Raw genomic sequence first — 16,190 nt, 5'->3', positions numbered from 1 at the left:
TGTTCGAGGCTATAAAGTTTAATAATTCCATTTACTTTCCAGTCCTAAAAATATTACACAGTAAACCTACACAGAAAAAAGCAAATGCTTGTCTGATTCAAAAGCATGACACAGTTTCCCCAGAAAAGTTATCACCAACCTTGGTGGCTTCTGTCATTTTTCTCCATCTTTACCAAAAACAAAAGGCACATCAGGTAACATCAGGTATGAACTTTAACATAGATCCAGAAAATTCAGAAATGGAAAATGTATAGGGTTGATGGCATCTGCTGTTGTTTATTACTCAAAGACATGTCAAAATTAATCCCATTTACCCTTCGCTTTTATCTTATAAAAAATTTCTTTCAACATAATTAACCAAAAAAAAAAAAATCCCTTTTCTGTGGTGGAACTAGCATTAAATCATGTCATTATTTGGATTAACATTTTAAATGCAAGTAAATATTTCAGTTATTTGACTACTGATCAAATTGAAGACAATTTAGGGTTTTAAAATTAAATTACAATGTAATGATTCTGTAAGTCACAGGTGCACCCGTCAAACCAACCATTGGAATTCATTTTAATGCAACTTACTAGAATATGTACAGGTGCCTTCACATGTTAATATAGTGCTAGATGTAAGGTAGGGAGAAAGTGCCAGAAGGATTCTCTAGAAATGTTATAACAAGATCTAGACTTTTTTTTTTGGTGAGGAAGATTCTCCCTGAGCTATCTGTTGGCAATCTTCCTCTTTTTTTGCTTGAGGAAGATTAGCCCTGAGCTAACTCTGTGCCAGTCTTCCTCTATTTTGTAGGTGGGTGGAGGCTATGGCATGGCTGACAGTGGTATAGCTCCTGCCCGGGGTCCAAACCGGCAAACCCCTGGCCATGGAACCAGAATGTGTCTAACTTAACCATTATACCACAGGGCAGCCCAGAAGCTTTTTCTTAAAAAAAAAAAAAAAAAAAAAAAAGTAGTGGCCTGGAACTGCTCAACAAAACAAAGCAAATAAAATACAATATGATGGCTGGATTGCCTTCTTCACTCTCCTGGCTCCATTCTCCCTGTCATCTGCTGGATGAGCTGGGCTCAAGGACAGTCAAGGACGTTTGGTTGGACGAGTCATCCCTTGGTTTTGGAACCGGAGCTGTGATTGTTTAAAAATAGCCTGCTGGGAGCGCCCTGGCTGGCAGTCCTGATTTTCTTTTCTTTCCCCTGCAGCCGAGACAGCGCCACCCAACTTCGTTCAACGGCTGCAGAGCATGACTGTGAGACAAGGAAGCCAAGTGCGACTCCAAGTGAGAGTGACTGGAATCCCTACACCTGTGGTGAAGTTCTACCGGGACGGAGCCGAAATCCAGAGCTCCCTTGATTTCCAAATTTCACAAGAAGGCGAACTCTACAGCTTACTGATTGCGGAAGCATACCCGGAAGACTCCGGGACCTATTCAGTAAATGCCACCAACAGCGTTGGAAGAGCTACTTCGACTGCCGAATTGCTGGTTCAAGGCATGTGCTGGAGGCGGAGGAACACGGAGAAAGGGGGAGGTCGATTTAGAATGAAGGAGGGCTGGGGTGCGCCTGCCTCCCCTCTGAGGCCTAGGGATGCTGAGAGCTCAAATCAGGGCTGGCTTTTCAACATCCGTAAAAAGAAAAGTCTCTGAGATTCTAAGCAGGCGCTCAGAATCATTGAAGCAATCTCTAGTTATCAACCCTATAAGAAACTGTAAAGTATTTCAATTAAATCATCTAGGTTTTCAAATTATTGGCAAATAATGAAATTTTTTTAAAGGTTCTAAGTAAATTTTTATATAATAAACATTTTCTATTTTTAAACCCAATTTATAGTCATACAAAATTCAAAACTTTCTTTCCTCCACCAGGACACCTAGAAAATCTTATTGACTTTGTAGTCAGGATTAACACAATCTCTTTTAAAATGGGTCTTCGTGCTCCCTGCTAAATATTTATCTTCCCCTTGCCGCAGGTGAAGAAGTAGTACCCGCTAAAAAGACAAAGACAATTGTTTCGACTGCTCAGATTTCAGAAACAAGACAAACCCGGATTGAAAAGGTATTTCTCTATCCTGTCGGTCCTCAAGCCTTTCAGCTCGTTGCTTCACCCAGTGCTGCGCCTCAACTGGGCTTGTTTTCATCTTTTACAGAAGATTGAAGCCCACTTTGATGCCAGATCAATCGCAACAGTTGAGATGGTCGTAGATGGGCAACAGCTGCCACATAAAACACCTCCCAGGATACCTCCGAAGCCAAAGTCAAGGTCTCCCACACCACCATCCATTGCTGCCAAAGCACAGTTGGCTCGACAGCAGTCCCCATCGCCGATAAGACACTCGCCTTCCCCCGTCAGACATGTGCGAGCACCGACCCCATCTCCGGTCAGGTAAAGCCTTTTAGAAGAGATGAAGTCATTATGCATTTCTGAATTAGGTTTCATCCAATAAGAAGAGAAATAGAGGGAAGCAATAAAAAACGTAGCATGTGATAAAGGAGGTAAACCAAAAAGGTACTGAATAAGATTTTCACCAATCCTCACTGTTTACAGGTAAATTGGAGAACTTTATAAACTCAAATTCTGAATTCTTATTCGTATGCCACTTAATAAGTATGTGCTTTAGAGGTCCAGAAAGAGCACAGTGAAAGGAGAAGAGACAAAATGTAGGGTTGGAAGCACCAAGTTAATGAGCCTGATCACTCGCTAACGGTGTGGTCCAGGGAAATAATTATAATAATAAAATAGTCACTACTTTATTGATCACTTTCTCCATGTAAGACATCAGATTGATACTCCATGTATGTCATCTCATTAAATATTCACAGCAACCTCTTGAGAATTATCAGCCATAATTTTCGAGAAGGTGACTGAAGCTAAAGAAGTTAAATCATTTGCTTAAGGTCTTAGTTGTGTCATTTGTTACTTAAAAAGAATCACAGTAAGAATGATCTCACGGAGCACTGTGAGGGTACAGCAGATAATTAGTTGAAGGTGCCTTGTAAATAGAAAATAATTATACAGATGTTCCTATAGTCAGTAATAAGTAAACCCTTCTGAATATTTTGCATATGCCTATGTTATTTTATCTAGAAAATAAAATGGATTTCTATGCTTAGTTAATATGGGAGTATTTTAGAATATGAGTATGTATCATGAGGGCTCAGAAATTATATAATCAAGAGTCAATTATCCTAGCAGATTTGAAACTTTGGGATTTGGCTTAGCATGCTGAGGTTTTTAATGCGATGAACTGAAAAATGTGCAAAATTTGGAGTAAACAAAAAAAGTGTTTCTTGTTCGATGTAAATGAAGTAAAAAACATATGGATAAAGCTACTCTGCCAAGAAGAATTTCTAAAAGAAGAATAATAAGAGGATAGTTGACCTAAAAAGTTTTCAGACTTACTGTACTCAAAACAGTATGGTATTGGTAAATGAATAGAAAATGTATCAGGGGAGCAGAACAGAGTCAGAAATCCATTCAGGCATACAGGGAAGTCAATTTTTAATCAGAGCCACCTTTCAGTTTGGTGGGGAAAAGGGTATTTTACTCAATAAAGAATGCTGGCCAGTCAGCTATCCATCTGCAAGAAAACAAACATAAGCCTCTCCCTCACACCATTCACAAAATAAATCCCAGCTTGATTAAAGAGACAAATTAAAAAATAAAAACCTAAAAAATATGTGAAGAAAATGTGGGAAAGCATTTGTGGAAGAGCACTTTTAAAAATAGACTAACAGATTCAACTACATAAAAATAAAAATTTCCATATGGCCAAAGCAAGATCATTGTTAAACCAAACAGCGCATTTGAGAAAAATTTCAAAGATGCATATTCTTCAAGATATTTCATTGCATCTGCCATAAAAGTATTATAACAAATGCACAATGGCTACAATGTGAATTGAATAAGCCTAGAAACCGTGCACAACCTACACAACCTTACATGCTGATGCTGGGTAAGACCCCAGATAGAAGCAAAATGCAAACAGGAGAGCTGGGGGGAGATGTTTGCAACACTTAGGACAAAGAACTAATATCCAAATGTATTAAAAAAGCTTCCACAGATTAACTTTTAATGAAAAAAACAAGCAACACCAATGAAAAAAATGGACTGAAGACAAGCACTTCATACAAGAGGCAATGCAAACAGCCAATAAATATGTGAAAAAATGCTACATACCTTCCAGTCTTTACTACATCGGCCACTTAAAAAGTTAAAGGTATTGGCAAAAACTAACATAAAGCCTTGAGCAAAAAGCTCAGTTTTAAAAATATGTCTTCTATGAAATAAAAAAAAAAAAATGTTCCATCTCAGGCTACCTCCAAGTTTGCACACCGTGAACTCACAACACGGGCCAAATTCAATTTCTGGGGGAGGTAACAACCTGACCGTATTTTCGATCCAAGACTGCGCACCGTTTAGAATTACAGAGCTTTCCTGATTCCACGGAGCGTTTTGACCACTTAGCAGTTCTGAGAGTTCATTAGTAATAATCCCAATTACTTAGCCCCTCAAATTTGCTTTAAAATAATTAAGAAATAAAAATACCAATTAGTGGAGAAAATAATGATAGACTACTTCCTAAAATGCCTCATGGCTCAATCTTGATTTTTGTCATAGAGTAAGGCAAACATATTTCATTGAATAAGGTACATTGTATCTAGCTGCGACCAGTGATTATCTTTTATTCTAAGAGCAGAAATAAGCACTTTCCTATAATGACTGAAATTACAATTGATTTTCACAGTTATGGGCTTACCTGCAACCTGCTGTTCATCACTCATGTCATGCTAATCATGTTTTTAACTCTTTTTGAATTAAACCCACTTTACTAGCTACAGCGAGAACAAGGTACAGGTTGAAACTTGGAAGTACAAGTCCTTTCGCTTTTCCTCAGTTGGTGTAGACCCTACATGAGTCTAAGCTCTTCTTTGTTATATTTCTAAGGCAATCACTTTCAAAGTAGAGACGTGTTCCCCCAGATCTCCCATTAGTTTGATTACAACTCCATTTATAAAATGTAAATTGATTTCCACAAAAAACCCTTCTTCGGGAAAATGATTAAACATTTCTTCAGGAAACTGTTAATATTCATGAAATTCTAATTTAGAGAAAATATCAACCGTACCTTGATCATTGATTAGAATAATTATTTCATTTACGATCAGTATAAGTTAAATACTCTATGTAGTGCCAGAATACATTTATACACATTTTCCTATAGGCTGGAGTAGTTAAGTGCAATGATAAGGCAATACTGCCACCTAGAGGGAAAAAATGTATAAATTTTATTGATGAAGAATTAAATTAGGAAAAATTTTCTCTTAAGATAGTTGACCAACCCCAGAATTATTGCTATAGATCAGGAACTGCCTTTATTGGCTATAAATGCCAGGATTTAGCACCCAGATTCTTCAACTGATGCTCTTGCACTTCAGACGCACATAAAAAACAATGAAAACTATTTTGGAAGAGGCCACATTATCAATTTAATAAAAAACTATAGAATCCTCAGGTTTCGAATGAGCTGGCAATGCTGAGGATATTTAAAAGAAGTCCAGAGTACAGTGCGATGAGGGTCAGTGTAAACAAATACAAAGGAAATTCAAAAGAGCAGCCCACGGCACCTTGACTAGCACGGCAGTTTCCAAAGTGCGTTGTGCAGCCTGTACCCAAAAAAGTCCTGCAAAAAGAGAAACGAGCAAGCTTCCTCTAGCCTGAAGATTTGCAAGGTGTATGGGCATGGTGAAGGCAGTGGGAAGTCCTGCGGGGAGAAAGCAAGCTGTAACTTGTTTAGTCTAGAGTTGCACAAGCATTTTAATTACAGAAACCTTTCTTCATTAATACCTGTTTGACATGCCCTCGCCACCCCCCCTTCCCCCCCCCCCCCCCCCCCCCCGCCCCCGGAACTGGAAGTCCGCAGAAAGTTAGGTATGGTTACTGTATTTGCCATGTCTTTTCTCTGGCTTGGCTGTATTTGAAGGAAGCACCTTCTGCTGCCTGGATCTTTGTAAATGGGAGAAGGTGAGGCAGGGCACAGAATTCTTCAGCTTAGAATGAAGGCTGATTCTCTTACAGCGTTAGAGCAGGTAAGGAAAGGGCTTACTGAGCTTTAAAACATATTACTTTCAAGTACATTATTTGGCCCTTGAATAGGTTCTTGAGGCACACATTTTAAAACTCTGCCTTCAGTTAAACACTTCCAGGTTTTGCTTCCATTTTTCAAATCCAGTGACCTGGGGAGTTCCTCACCTTGGCGCTCTTGACCTCTGCCGTTGGCTTTCAGGTCCGTGTCTCCAGCTGGGAGGATCTCCACGTCGCCCATCAGATCTGTGAAGTCGCCATTGCTCGTCCGTAAGACTCAGACCTCCACCCTGGCCCAAGGCCCTGAAGTGCCTCCTCCTTGGAAGCAAGAGGGCTATGTGGCCTCATCTGAGGCTGAGATGAGAGAAACGACGGTGACAAGCGCGACTCAGATCAGGACAGAGGAGAGATGGGAAGGGAGATACGGAGTCCAGGAGGAAGTGACCATCAGCGGAGCTGCGGGCGCCGCTGCCAGCGTGTCGGTCAGCGCTGCCTTCGCGGCAGGTGCTGTCGCCACGGGTGCTGCAGAGGTACTGTCAGAGCTGTCTGGTATCATTTTCTTTCCTTTCATATCTCGTTTCTCCAACCAGAATCCTGCCATGAAGCTCAGTCTGTATAGGTTGGAGGGGAAATGCATATGAACTCAAGAATATAACAGAAACTGAAGACCAAATTTGGCTCATGCTTTGTAAAAGCTTTTTTTTTTTTTTTTTTTGGTGAGGAAGATTTGCCATGAGCTGACATCCTTTGCCAGTCTTCCTCTTTTTATTTATTTTTTTTACTTGAGGAAGATTAGCTCAGAGCTAACATCTGTGCCAGTCTTCCTCCACTTTGCATGTGGGATGCCTCCACAGCATGGCTGATGAACAGAGTAGGTCCACACCCAGGATCCAAACCCATGAACCGGGGCTGCTGAAGTGGAGCCTACGGAACCTTAGCCACTCAGCAACTGGGCTGCCCCCAGCATTTTTAACTGGGACAAAGACTCTAATCTGTGAGGTTTTCATAAAATACAGATTTTGATGATACATACCATATCTCTCTTGGCAGTGACAAATGCTTATGCACATCTCTATTTTACTCTAGGTAGCTCAGTTTCCACTGTATTTTTGTGTCTAATCCAGGTGAAACAAGAAACTGACAAAAGCGCAGCTGTTGCGACCGTTGTTGCTGCTGTTGATATGGCCAGAGTGAGAGAACCAGTTATCAGTGCTGTAGAGCAGACTGCTCAGAGGACAACCATGACTGCCACGCACATCCAACCTGCTCAAGAACAGGTACGCGCGAGCCATGCAGCCTGGGCTCTGCATGCTCACAGCCTGTGGCGAACCGACACAAAATGGCAGACCATTTTGAGGACAGCATGGAGCCCAACATGGCTCAGATTTTTAGGACTTTCTGAGCAAAAAGTGGTCTGCGACACCAAAGCTGTTTAAGATGTAAACGCCATAAGTACCTGTTCTGTGTCAGGCAGGTAGGCAGGCAAGGGTTAACTACCAGAAAGTCAATGCAGGAGGTCAGACAAGGTATTCAAAGTATCAAGGTGCCCCTGGGTCGAGTCAGGCAACGGGGAGCCGGGAAAGTCAGCTGAACAAGAAGGATACGTGTGCACTCAGTGCTGTAGATCCAGACCCGGCAAATCCAGAGGTCAGTGGCACCAGGAGTCAGGCATGGAAACCGTTATTCAGAGCAGACATTACCTTTCTCTAAGCTTCCCCAAAAGGCTTTTGCTTTTACTTTGCTCAAAACAAACGTGACATTTGATTCATGGCTGAAAAGTGTTATAAATCCAGGATAATTTCCCATCTCACATTTGAATAGATTTTGTTACAGTTTAAAATCATTCTAACTTTCCTCCTTATCCTCTCTTGTGTGACATTTCTGTCTTTACCCTGATTTACTATTGTAACTTTTTATATAAGGTGCATTAACCTATTTCTTTCCTTTCTCCATGAAAATCAGATAAGAAAGGAGGCAGAGAAGACTGCTGTAACTAAGGTAGTAGTGGCCGCCGATAAAGCGAAGGAACAAGAATTAAAAAGAACCAGAGAAGTAATTACGACAAAACAAGAGCAGGTGCACGTAACTCACGAACAGGTGAAAATGGTTTTCGATGTGAAATTATGGTGGTTATTACCTCTGTCAACACATGTAATAATGTTTACTGTGAAGGGTGTTGTTTCTTGGGCAAAGTGGTTGTTATCACGCTAATAAGATCCCTTTGTATCTGCGTATTCCTGGGCACTGGATACTGAAGTCCCTTAGGGTCACCGAATGCTTCCCTTGTGTAGACAAAAGGGACCTCTGTGGACATGTACTGAGGGTAGAAACAGGACTCGCATCTATGTTGATCTGGGGATGCACTAACTAATACGTGACCATGAGGGAGGTAAAGCCAGTAAGGAGAAGGATATACTGAGGTAGAAACAGGGAAGAGTGGAAAAGAACCCTGAACACACATTGCTTTACACATAGCTTAGCAACTGCTCTCTGATGCCTTAGGAGAACATTCAAACATGGATCTGAAGTGGAATGGACAGCATGGCCTTTGTAGGTCAAATGACCAGAAAAAGTGAAAAGGACAGCCCTGTGATTGGAGGCACTGAGGGACCGATTAGATAAGGCCAATTGGTAGGACCGCTGGCCAGGGGAGCCAATGTCAGTTGGGTGGTTTGAGAAGATGAACTTTCAAGTCTCTTTCAACCCTGAGATCCTGAATTTCAGTGATGATGTCTGAGAACAGCAAAGAGGCAAATGGGGAAAACTGCCCGCCACATACCCCTTAGTGGTCCAGATCCAAACACAGCACCCTTCAGGTGGTTAAAGATTTGGAAAACATTTTGCCCATGATATGTGCAAAACTTTTTTCTCCATAGTGTCTCAATTTTAGAGAACTAAGTCTCGATATTCCAAACCATCATAATATTTAGGAAAAATTTCAAAGCAAAAACATCATGTAAATGCAGATTGTAAATTGTCTATACTTGATTTCCCACATAAAAGATAAAAGGGTCAGACAAAATTACTTCTAAGGCCTTTCATTCTAATATCCTATGCTCTAAGATCACCTTTAGATGACAGAAGTAGCATAGAATAATATTGCCATATACCCATTTATAAAAATTGGAAGTCTTTTCTAATGCCATATACCCATTTATAAAAATTGGAAGTCTTTTCTAAGAAGATGGCAATTCTCTGATTCAAAGCAAACAGTGTTGAATCCAATTTTTTTCCTCTAAGCAGCATAACTTATGGTTTAGGCAGAGGAAGAACATGGTCCTATTAATGAAAATGAGATGATTTATTTTATTTAGTGATATTCTTTCTTCAAATTCCTATTTTGTAATATCTAACAAACATTATGTCACTTCCATTAGAGATCAGGAGATAATAAGGTTTTGTTTTTATCATTGATTTCAGATAAGAAAAGAAACTGAAAAAGCATTTGTACCAAAAGTAGTAATTTCTGCAGCTAAAGCCAAAGAACAAGAAACTAGAATTACTGGAGAAATTACTAAAAAACAAGAACAAAAACAAATAACTCAAGAAACGGTAAGTCCCATTTTGTAAATACCTTGTAGTTTGTTGACAAATGTCACATTCCAGCCAGCTGCATGCACCCGATAACCCAAACCTCTAAGTGGAGGAGTCTTTTGTGTGTATTTTCTTTTTGGTTTCTCGATGTCAAGTATTGAAACTCTTTCATGATGGAAATTCTGTTGTCATTGCACAATATTCCACTCATTTGATCAGTTGTGGTGAGATCGTCCATCTATGAGAACAGTTTGGGGGCACAACTGTGACATTTCTAGAGCATTCTTAAATAGGATAGATATCACCCCAGTCCAGTTACCCACTGGTACAGTCAGCTTTCTCATGCATAGCTGAATCCTCAGTCACTTACATTGTAACACACAAACTACATAGTTGTAAGACACACGTGTGAGCACATGTGCACACACAGACACACACACACACACAGCCATGAACTCTCCAATCAAGGGGAAGTGAGGAAATGCTGGATGTTGGGGAAGACCAGTACTTCTTCAAGAAAGTGCCCTGATTACTGGTTGATAAACAGTAACCTAGAAGCATTTGCTCCTTTTGTGCTGTAGAGCCATGAGGGAACAACCTCAATGTCATCAAACCCCAATTCTTTCCCATGTGTGAAATCAAGCCTTAAGGTGTCGGGAAAGAATCATCTGTGTTGATTTCTTTCATGTTCAGGGAGGCATCTGTGCTCCCCTCTCTTGATCTCAAGCTCTTTGCTGATCACAGAGCTACTTTTTAAAAAAGGTCCAACTGAGAACACTATATACTTAAGGGGCTGGCCAGAAGCTGTTAGGTGAATTTCCCTCTCCTGATAGTGAGTGAGAGACTTTGACTCCACAAAAACCCTACATGGCATAATCAAAGGCATAGAAATCCTTGTTGCCAATGCAATACTGGTGACTGGCAAGTGCAGCTGCCTATAGTTTTCCAGCCATTTGCCAGTGGCCAATCACTGGGTGCCCTAATGTATCAACAAGATGAGACCTTTTCAGGTTCTAGGACAATTTGCTAAGGGGCATGTGGGCAGAAAAGAAGCCCATTCGTCAGGAAAACAAAATTCAGTGTTTTAAACACAAATAAAGGCTCTTAAAATGGAAATGTGATTATTTTCTCTCTCATCACTAAGCGTTCTGTATTGTCCAGAAGGTTGCAAGGATATCTTGCCATTTCTTTTGTGCCTTTTGAAACTCAAATCTTTATCTTACTCTGAAAATCAGATAAGACAGAAAGCTGAGACAGCTGTGTCCATGATGGTAGTTGCCACTGCAAAGTCCACAAAACTAGAAGCAATCCTGGGAGCTCAAGAAGAAGTTGCCCCACAACAAGATCAAATGCACATAACTCATGAAAAGGTGACAACTTCCTGCTGCTGGTGTGAAATTCACTCTTGTATCATTTCATTTGCAACCCACCTACATTTTCATCATGAGTTTTAATCATCACTTTTTCACCTCCTCCTTTTCTTATAACTCAAATAGAAACCTTCAGAGTCTCTCATGAACCTTTTGCCACCTCTCTTTCTAGCTTTCACTGCCACTTTTCATTCCTAACTTTTGGATTTTCTTTGAACTGTTACTAATATGGTATTATAATTCACTTCAGTATTTAATATTTTCCTATTGAAGACTCCAGTGTACAAGTCAATTGATAAAAGGCAAAATTATATGTTATTTATGGCTGCACTGGAATTTCCATAGATTGTAATAAGAATAATGTGAGAAAGAGTAATGCATCCTTTGTTCTTTTATCGCTAATCATATTTTTTCTTTTAGGCTGGACTTATTTTTATATTGCTACCAGTGAAACAGTATGAATGATCAAAGTAACTTGAATGACATATTTAAGTGTGATTAAAATGCCCTTGAGTAGGAAGAAATTTGCTTCCTTTCTCAGTTTTGACTTGTTTCTTTTATCAGAGGCTTTATGAAATTTAATGACCATTTCCCCCCTTTTTTTATCATATGACCAGATAATGAAAGAAACTAGGAAAACAGTGGTACCTAAAGTCATAGTTGCCACACCCAAAGTGAAAGAACAAGATTTAGTATCAAGAACTAGAGAAGGCATCACTACCAAAAGAGAGCAAGTTGAAATAACTCAGGAAAAGGTGAATACAGATATTTGAGATGGGGAAACAGTCATCTTTAAACTAATTTCTAGTAAACCATTAACTATGATGTGGTATGAATTATTAATCTCTCTTTTCCTTTTTGAATCCCAAACTAAAACCAAAGTGGGAAATGTGTGACTGCTGACTATTAATTTTATCTGCACATTTGATTTTCATCAATCTGTAACATTTGTAATTCATTTTATTCACCATTATTCTTTGCATGAACATTAGCGTTTTTAGCCTGATTTTTGAAAACAACATATGGAATCATCTGGAGATTTTTTTTTATAGTTAACACTTCTAAAGTTTGTGATTCCCAATCAGTATATGCAAACATTGCCAAGTGAAAGTTAACTTTTTTTATGTAGTTAACCCTGAATAACTTCATTTTGCATCCCCACTAAGAGGGGGGAAGGGTCATACCACGTGTGTCTGAAGCCCTGTAAATTTAAACCTTGATTTCACTGTAATAATCAGATGAGAAAGGAAGCTGAGAAAACTGCCTTGTCTACAATAGCAGTTGCAACTACTAAAGCCAAAGAACAAGAAACAATACTGAGAACTAGAGAAGCAAAGGCTACTAGACAAGAACAAATCCAAGTTACCCAAGAAAAGGTGACGATTGCTCCTCCAAGCGTGAAATCCCCGTTATAATCCATTAACACCAAATCTCAGAATTTCTTATTATGAGACATTATTAACCCAATTTATTTTTAAGTGATAAAACAATTGGAAACTAAAAGGCAAATTATTTATTGTTAATATTACTACATGTTCCTTTCCCCATTGATCTCTTCGTTATTATTTTCTATTTTTTATTATTAACGTCTCGAAATTCTTCAGAAGTTAACGATTGAAATTGCATGCAGGCTAATTTTAAGATACTTCATGACATAAAAAAATGTATGAGTAAATGATGAATCTTATCGTCACGAAGACGCACGTTTTTAGGGAGTCATAAATTCACTATATTACGTTGTAAAGTATGGACTTATTTCAGGAAATTACCCATAATTTTCTTCATATGAAAGTTATCATTCTTCCCCCTGTAAATATCAGATGAGAAAAGAAACTGAGAAAATTATAGTGCAGGCTGTAATGCCTCCCACTAAAGCTAAACAAGATGCAACAGTAAAATCTAGAGAAGGAATTAACCAACCAGAATAAACACACATAAGCCATGAAAAGCTTATTAGTAGTGTCTGTGGCTCTGAAATTTACATAAATTAGTCTACTTCCCATGATCCTGTCATTTACTCCACATGAGCTGTCTACCTAATTTTATTCTTTAATGCTACTATAGTATTTGGAAATACAGTATTTTTCAATTTCTCTAGTGTCATGACTGAGTCCTGTCTGTATTTCCCTCACTGTCGTTTTCTATCTTTACATCTTTGGGTTTTTTCCTAAGACGTGATTTAAGATCAACTTTCTAAACATTTACCCAAGTCTAATATTGAATGGCATATTAGGCTTTCAGAAATCTCATCAATGACAGAAATTCCAATATATAACGTACTTCATGAGTGATTATTTTCAAATTTGTATTTGTTCTGAATCACATAAATTTGACTATCTTATTTTTGTTGTTAAAAATTAGTTAAGAATGGAGGCGGGCCCGGTGGCATAGCAGTTAAGTTCACGCATTCTGCTTTGGTGACCTGGGGTTCGCTGGTTCAGATCCTGGGTGTGGACTTATGCACTGCTTATAAAGCCATGCTGTGGCAGGCGTCTCACATATAAAATAGAGGAAGATGGGCACCAATGTTAGCTCAGGGCTGATCTTCCTCAGCAAAAAAGAGGAGGATTGGTGGCAGATGTTAGCTCAGGGCTAATCTTCCTCAAAAAAAAAAAAAATTAGCTAAGAATGGAAGCTGAGAAAATGTCTATACCCAGATTAATAGTCACCACTTCAAAAATCTACGGAACCAGCCACACTGCCAAGGACTAGAGAAGGATTTGCTATTAAGCAAGAACAAATACATCTTTTTCATGAGGAGATGAAAACAGATGCTGTGGAGGTGAAAAGCATTGTTTCATCCCATTTCGTCATCAGCTCTCATAACTTCTCATCCATCGCGAGTCATTGTGCTCCTAGTGTTCCATTTAATTGCTTAACTGATCAACAAAACATTAGAGATGATTAGATTCAGTCCAATTCCTCCAGTGGAACAGTTAGCATTTCTAGTCGTGAAAAGCCAGATTAAATAACACTGTTTCTGTGTGTCTCCTAAATTAATTCTCAGCACTTAATTAGCATGAGTTGGGGTCTCCTATTCCTCTTTCTGCTTATCTAAGTTCCAAAATTATGAGGGATGTGAGAGTCCGCTGAGAAATCAAAGCAGCTGTCAGCATAGAGTGCTCATTTGCAGTTGTCCACCAAACGGCATGTGCATATGGATTTGATATTCATCAACTCAGGAAAAAATACATAGATACTTCCCCAATTTAACAGACTCGATTGTAATTAAGATTCTTTCTCTGCATAAGTTTTAAATTAAGAACAAGATTTGTATATTTCAGTTGGCAAAGGACAATTTTTTTGAGCCTAAGTTTTCTCACTGTTAAAATAAAACTGAACTCAACCTGACTCCTTGTAGGTGAGTTGAAAGAGTCAAATGAGATATAATGTAAATGCAATCACTCCACTATATTTGTGTTATCTGTAGAAGATGTTCACACTTCAAAACATCTATAAAATTAAAGTCAACTAATGGCCTATATGGTTAAAAAAAGAAACAAATAAACAGGTGAATAAACCTAACTTATTTTACAGCTTCTTCTAAAAGGCAGTCTAAAGTGAAGATGGCATTTCAATCTTTCGAGGCAGATTAAATTGTAGCTTCCTAGAAGGAAGCACTGGATGAAGCCCATGATCACTAAAGGCCCAATCCCATCTCAGAACACCCTCATTTATATCTTAAATGGCTCAGATAATAATTTTAACAGATATACAGGTAGAGTACTTGAAAAACATTTCAGATGCAATCTAAATGCTATTCACAGCAACAGAAAAGAAAATTGGACATTGATAAAATATTCCAGCATTACTTTCAAAGAGCACTGATGGACATGGCAATGTGATTGTTACAAGTACACTGTTTCCAAGTGTTGCACAGAATCATAACATGTAAAGCCACATCAGCCAGTTCGCTTTCTTTAAAAGAGCAGCATCCCTGCGGACTGTATTCCCATTTATGCTAATCAGATTCATGGAAATGAGAGAACAACATTTCTGTTTCCTTCTTCACTTTAATAATGAAAGAAATTTCATTATTATTCACTTTAATAACGAAGGAAATTTCATTATTCCCAGTAATAATGAAAGAAAGTTGAACTTCACACTGAAAGGTTGTTCTCTTGAATCCAAATATGATAACACTTTCATTTTAATCACAATATCTTCATTCATGTGTTTTAAGAAAGATATTCTAGTAGATTAAAAAATTCTTATCCCTAGGGAATTATAAGCAAATTAATATGCTCACTCTGTGTTCACGAGCTTTCATGTTATCTCAGATTTGCATGCAGTTGTACAACTCTAGCGACTGATTTTTCTGGATGGGACTACGACGGTATTTGAGTGCATTTTTATCATCACTCTCACTGTCTCAACAACAAACTAAATGATAGACCAGATAATAAAAATATCAGTGAAGATAACCAGCCCCAAAGTTCTGATTTCCCAAATGTTAATTGGCCACTTGTCTCAGACAAACTACTAGAAAAACTCAAAATCTCCTTACTATTTTACATATGTATTGTGTTGTCCTATGCTGTGTCTGTGTGATTTAATATCTAGTCTAATTAAGCAGGTATATATGGAGTGTATGTAACTGGATGTCTACACACTATAATAATCAATGAAATATTAAGTTCCTAATGCATTTCTAAGTGACATTTCGGGAGACATTAGCTTAGCTGTATAACATGGGTGCCATCTGCCTATCATGCCTTTAGGCATTTGTCTGTTCTTGATGATCCTAAGAGGAGATGTCCCAGCCTCACTTTGACATTACTATGTATTAATTTTGGAAACTTGTCTCCAGGTGGACGTTGGGAAAAAGGCTGAAGCTGTAGCAACAGTTGTTGCTGCAGTAGACCAGGCCCGTGTTAGAGAGCCCAGAGCACCCCCGCATCTTGAAGAATCGTATGCTCAGCAGACTACTTTGGAATATGGATACAAGGAGCACATTTCTGCCACAAAGGTAGCTGAGCATCCCCAGCGTCCGGCCTCAGAACCCCACGTTGTCCCTAAAGCAGTCAAGCCTAGAGTAATCCAGGTTCCTTCTGAGACTCATGTCACAACTACTGATCAAATGGGAATGCAGATATCATCACAGGTGAGTCTGTACCCACTAATTTTCTCACCCTGCATATGGGAAGGCAGGCTGAACTGCTGTGGTCGTCTGCTGAACAGTGGTATCACTGAGTTTCATTTCAA

At 38.9% G+C, this 16,190-nt stretch overlaps 1 protein-coding gene across 2 annotated transcripts in view; it reads left to right on the top strand.

The window, feature by feature from the left end:
- The window catches only part of TTN (titin), a 268,972-nt gene that overhangs the window by 5,514 nt on the left and 247,268 nt on the right, over positions 1-16,190 (top strand). For both annotated transcript variants that reach the window (XM_070241291.1, XM_070241292.1), the window contains exons 4-14: positions 1,204-1,491; positions 1,970-2,055; positions 2,147-2,382; positions 6,284-6,611; positions 7,206-7,358; positions 8,044-8,178; positions 9,502-9,633; positions 10,851-10,985; positions 11,603-11,740; positions 12,224-12,361; positions 15,796-16,089. In XM_070241291.1, the coding sequence (XP_070097392.1) occupies positions 1,204-1,491; positions 1,970-2,055; positions 2,147-2,382; positions 6,284-6,611; positions 7,206-7,358; positions 8,044-8,178; positions 9,502-9,633; positions 10,851-10,985; positions 11,603-11,740; positions 12,224-12,361; positions 15,796-16,089 (2,063 nt within the window). The remainder of the gene's footprint in view (positions 1-1,203; positions 1,492-1,969; positions 2,056-2,146; positions 2,383-6,283; positions 6,612-7,205; positions 7,359-8,043; positions 8,179-9,501; positions 9,634-10,850; positions 10,986-11,602; positions 11,741-12,223; positions 12,362-15,795; positions 16,090-16,190) is intronic.

The sequence above is a fragment of the Equus caballus genome, chromosome 18 (genome assembly GCF_041296265.1).
Source record: "Equus caballus isolate H_3958 breed thoroughbred chromosome 18, TB-T2T, whole genome shotgun sequence".
NCBI lineage: Eukaryota > Metazoa > Chordata > Mammalia > Perissodactyla > Equidae > Equus > Equus caballus.
This window is presented reverse-complemented; position numbering and strand designations above follow the sequence as displayed.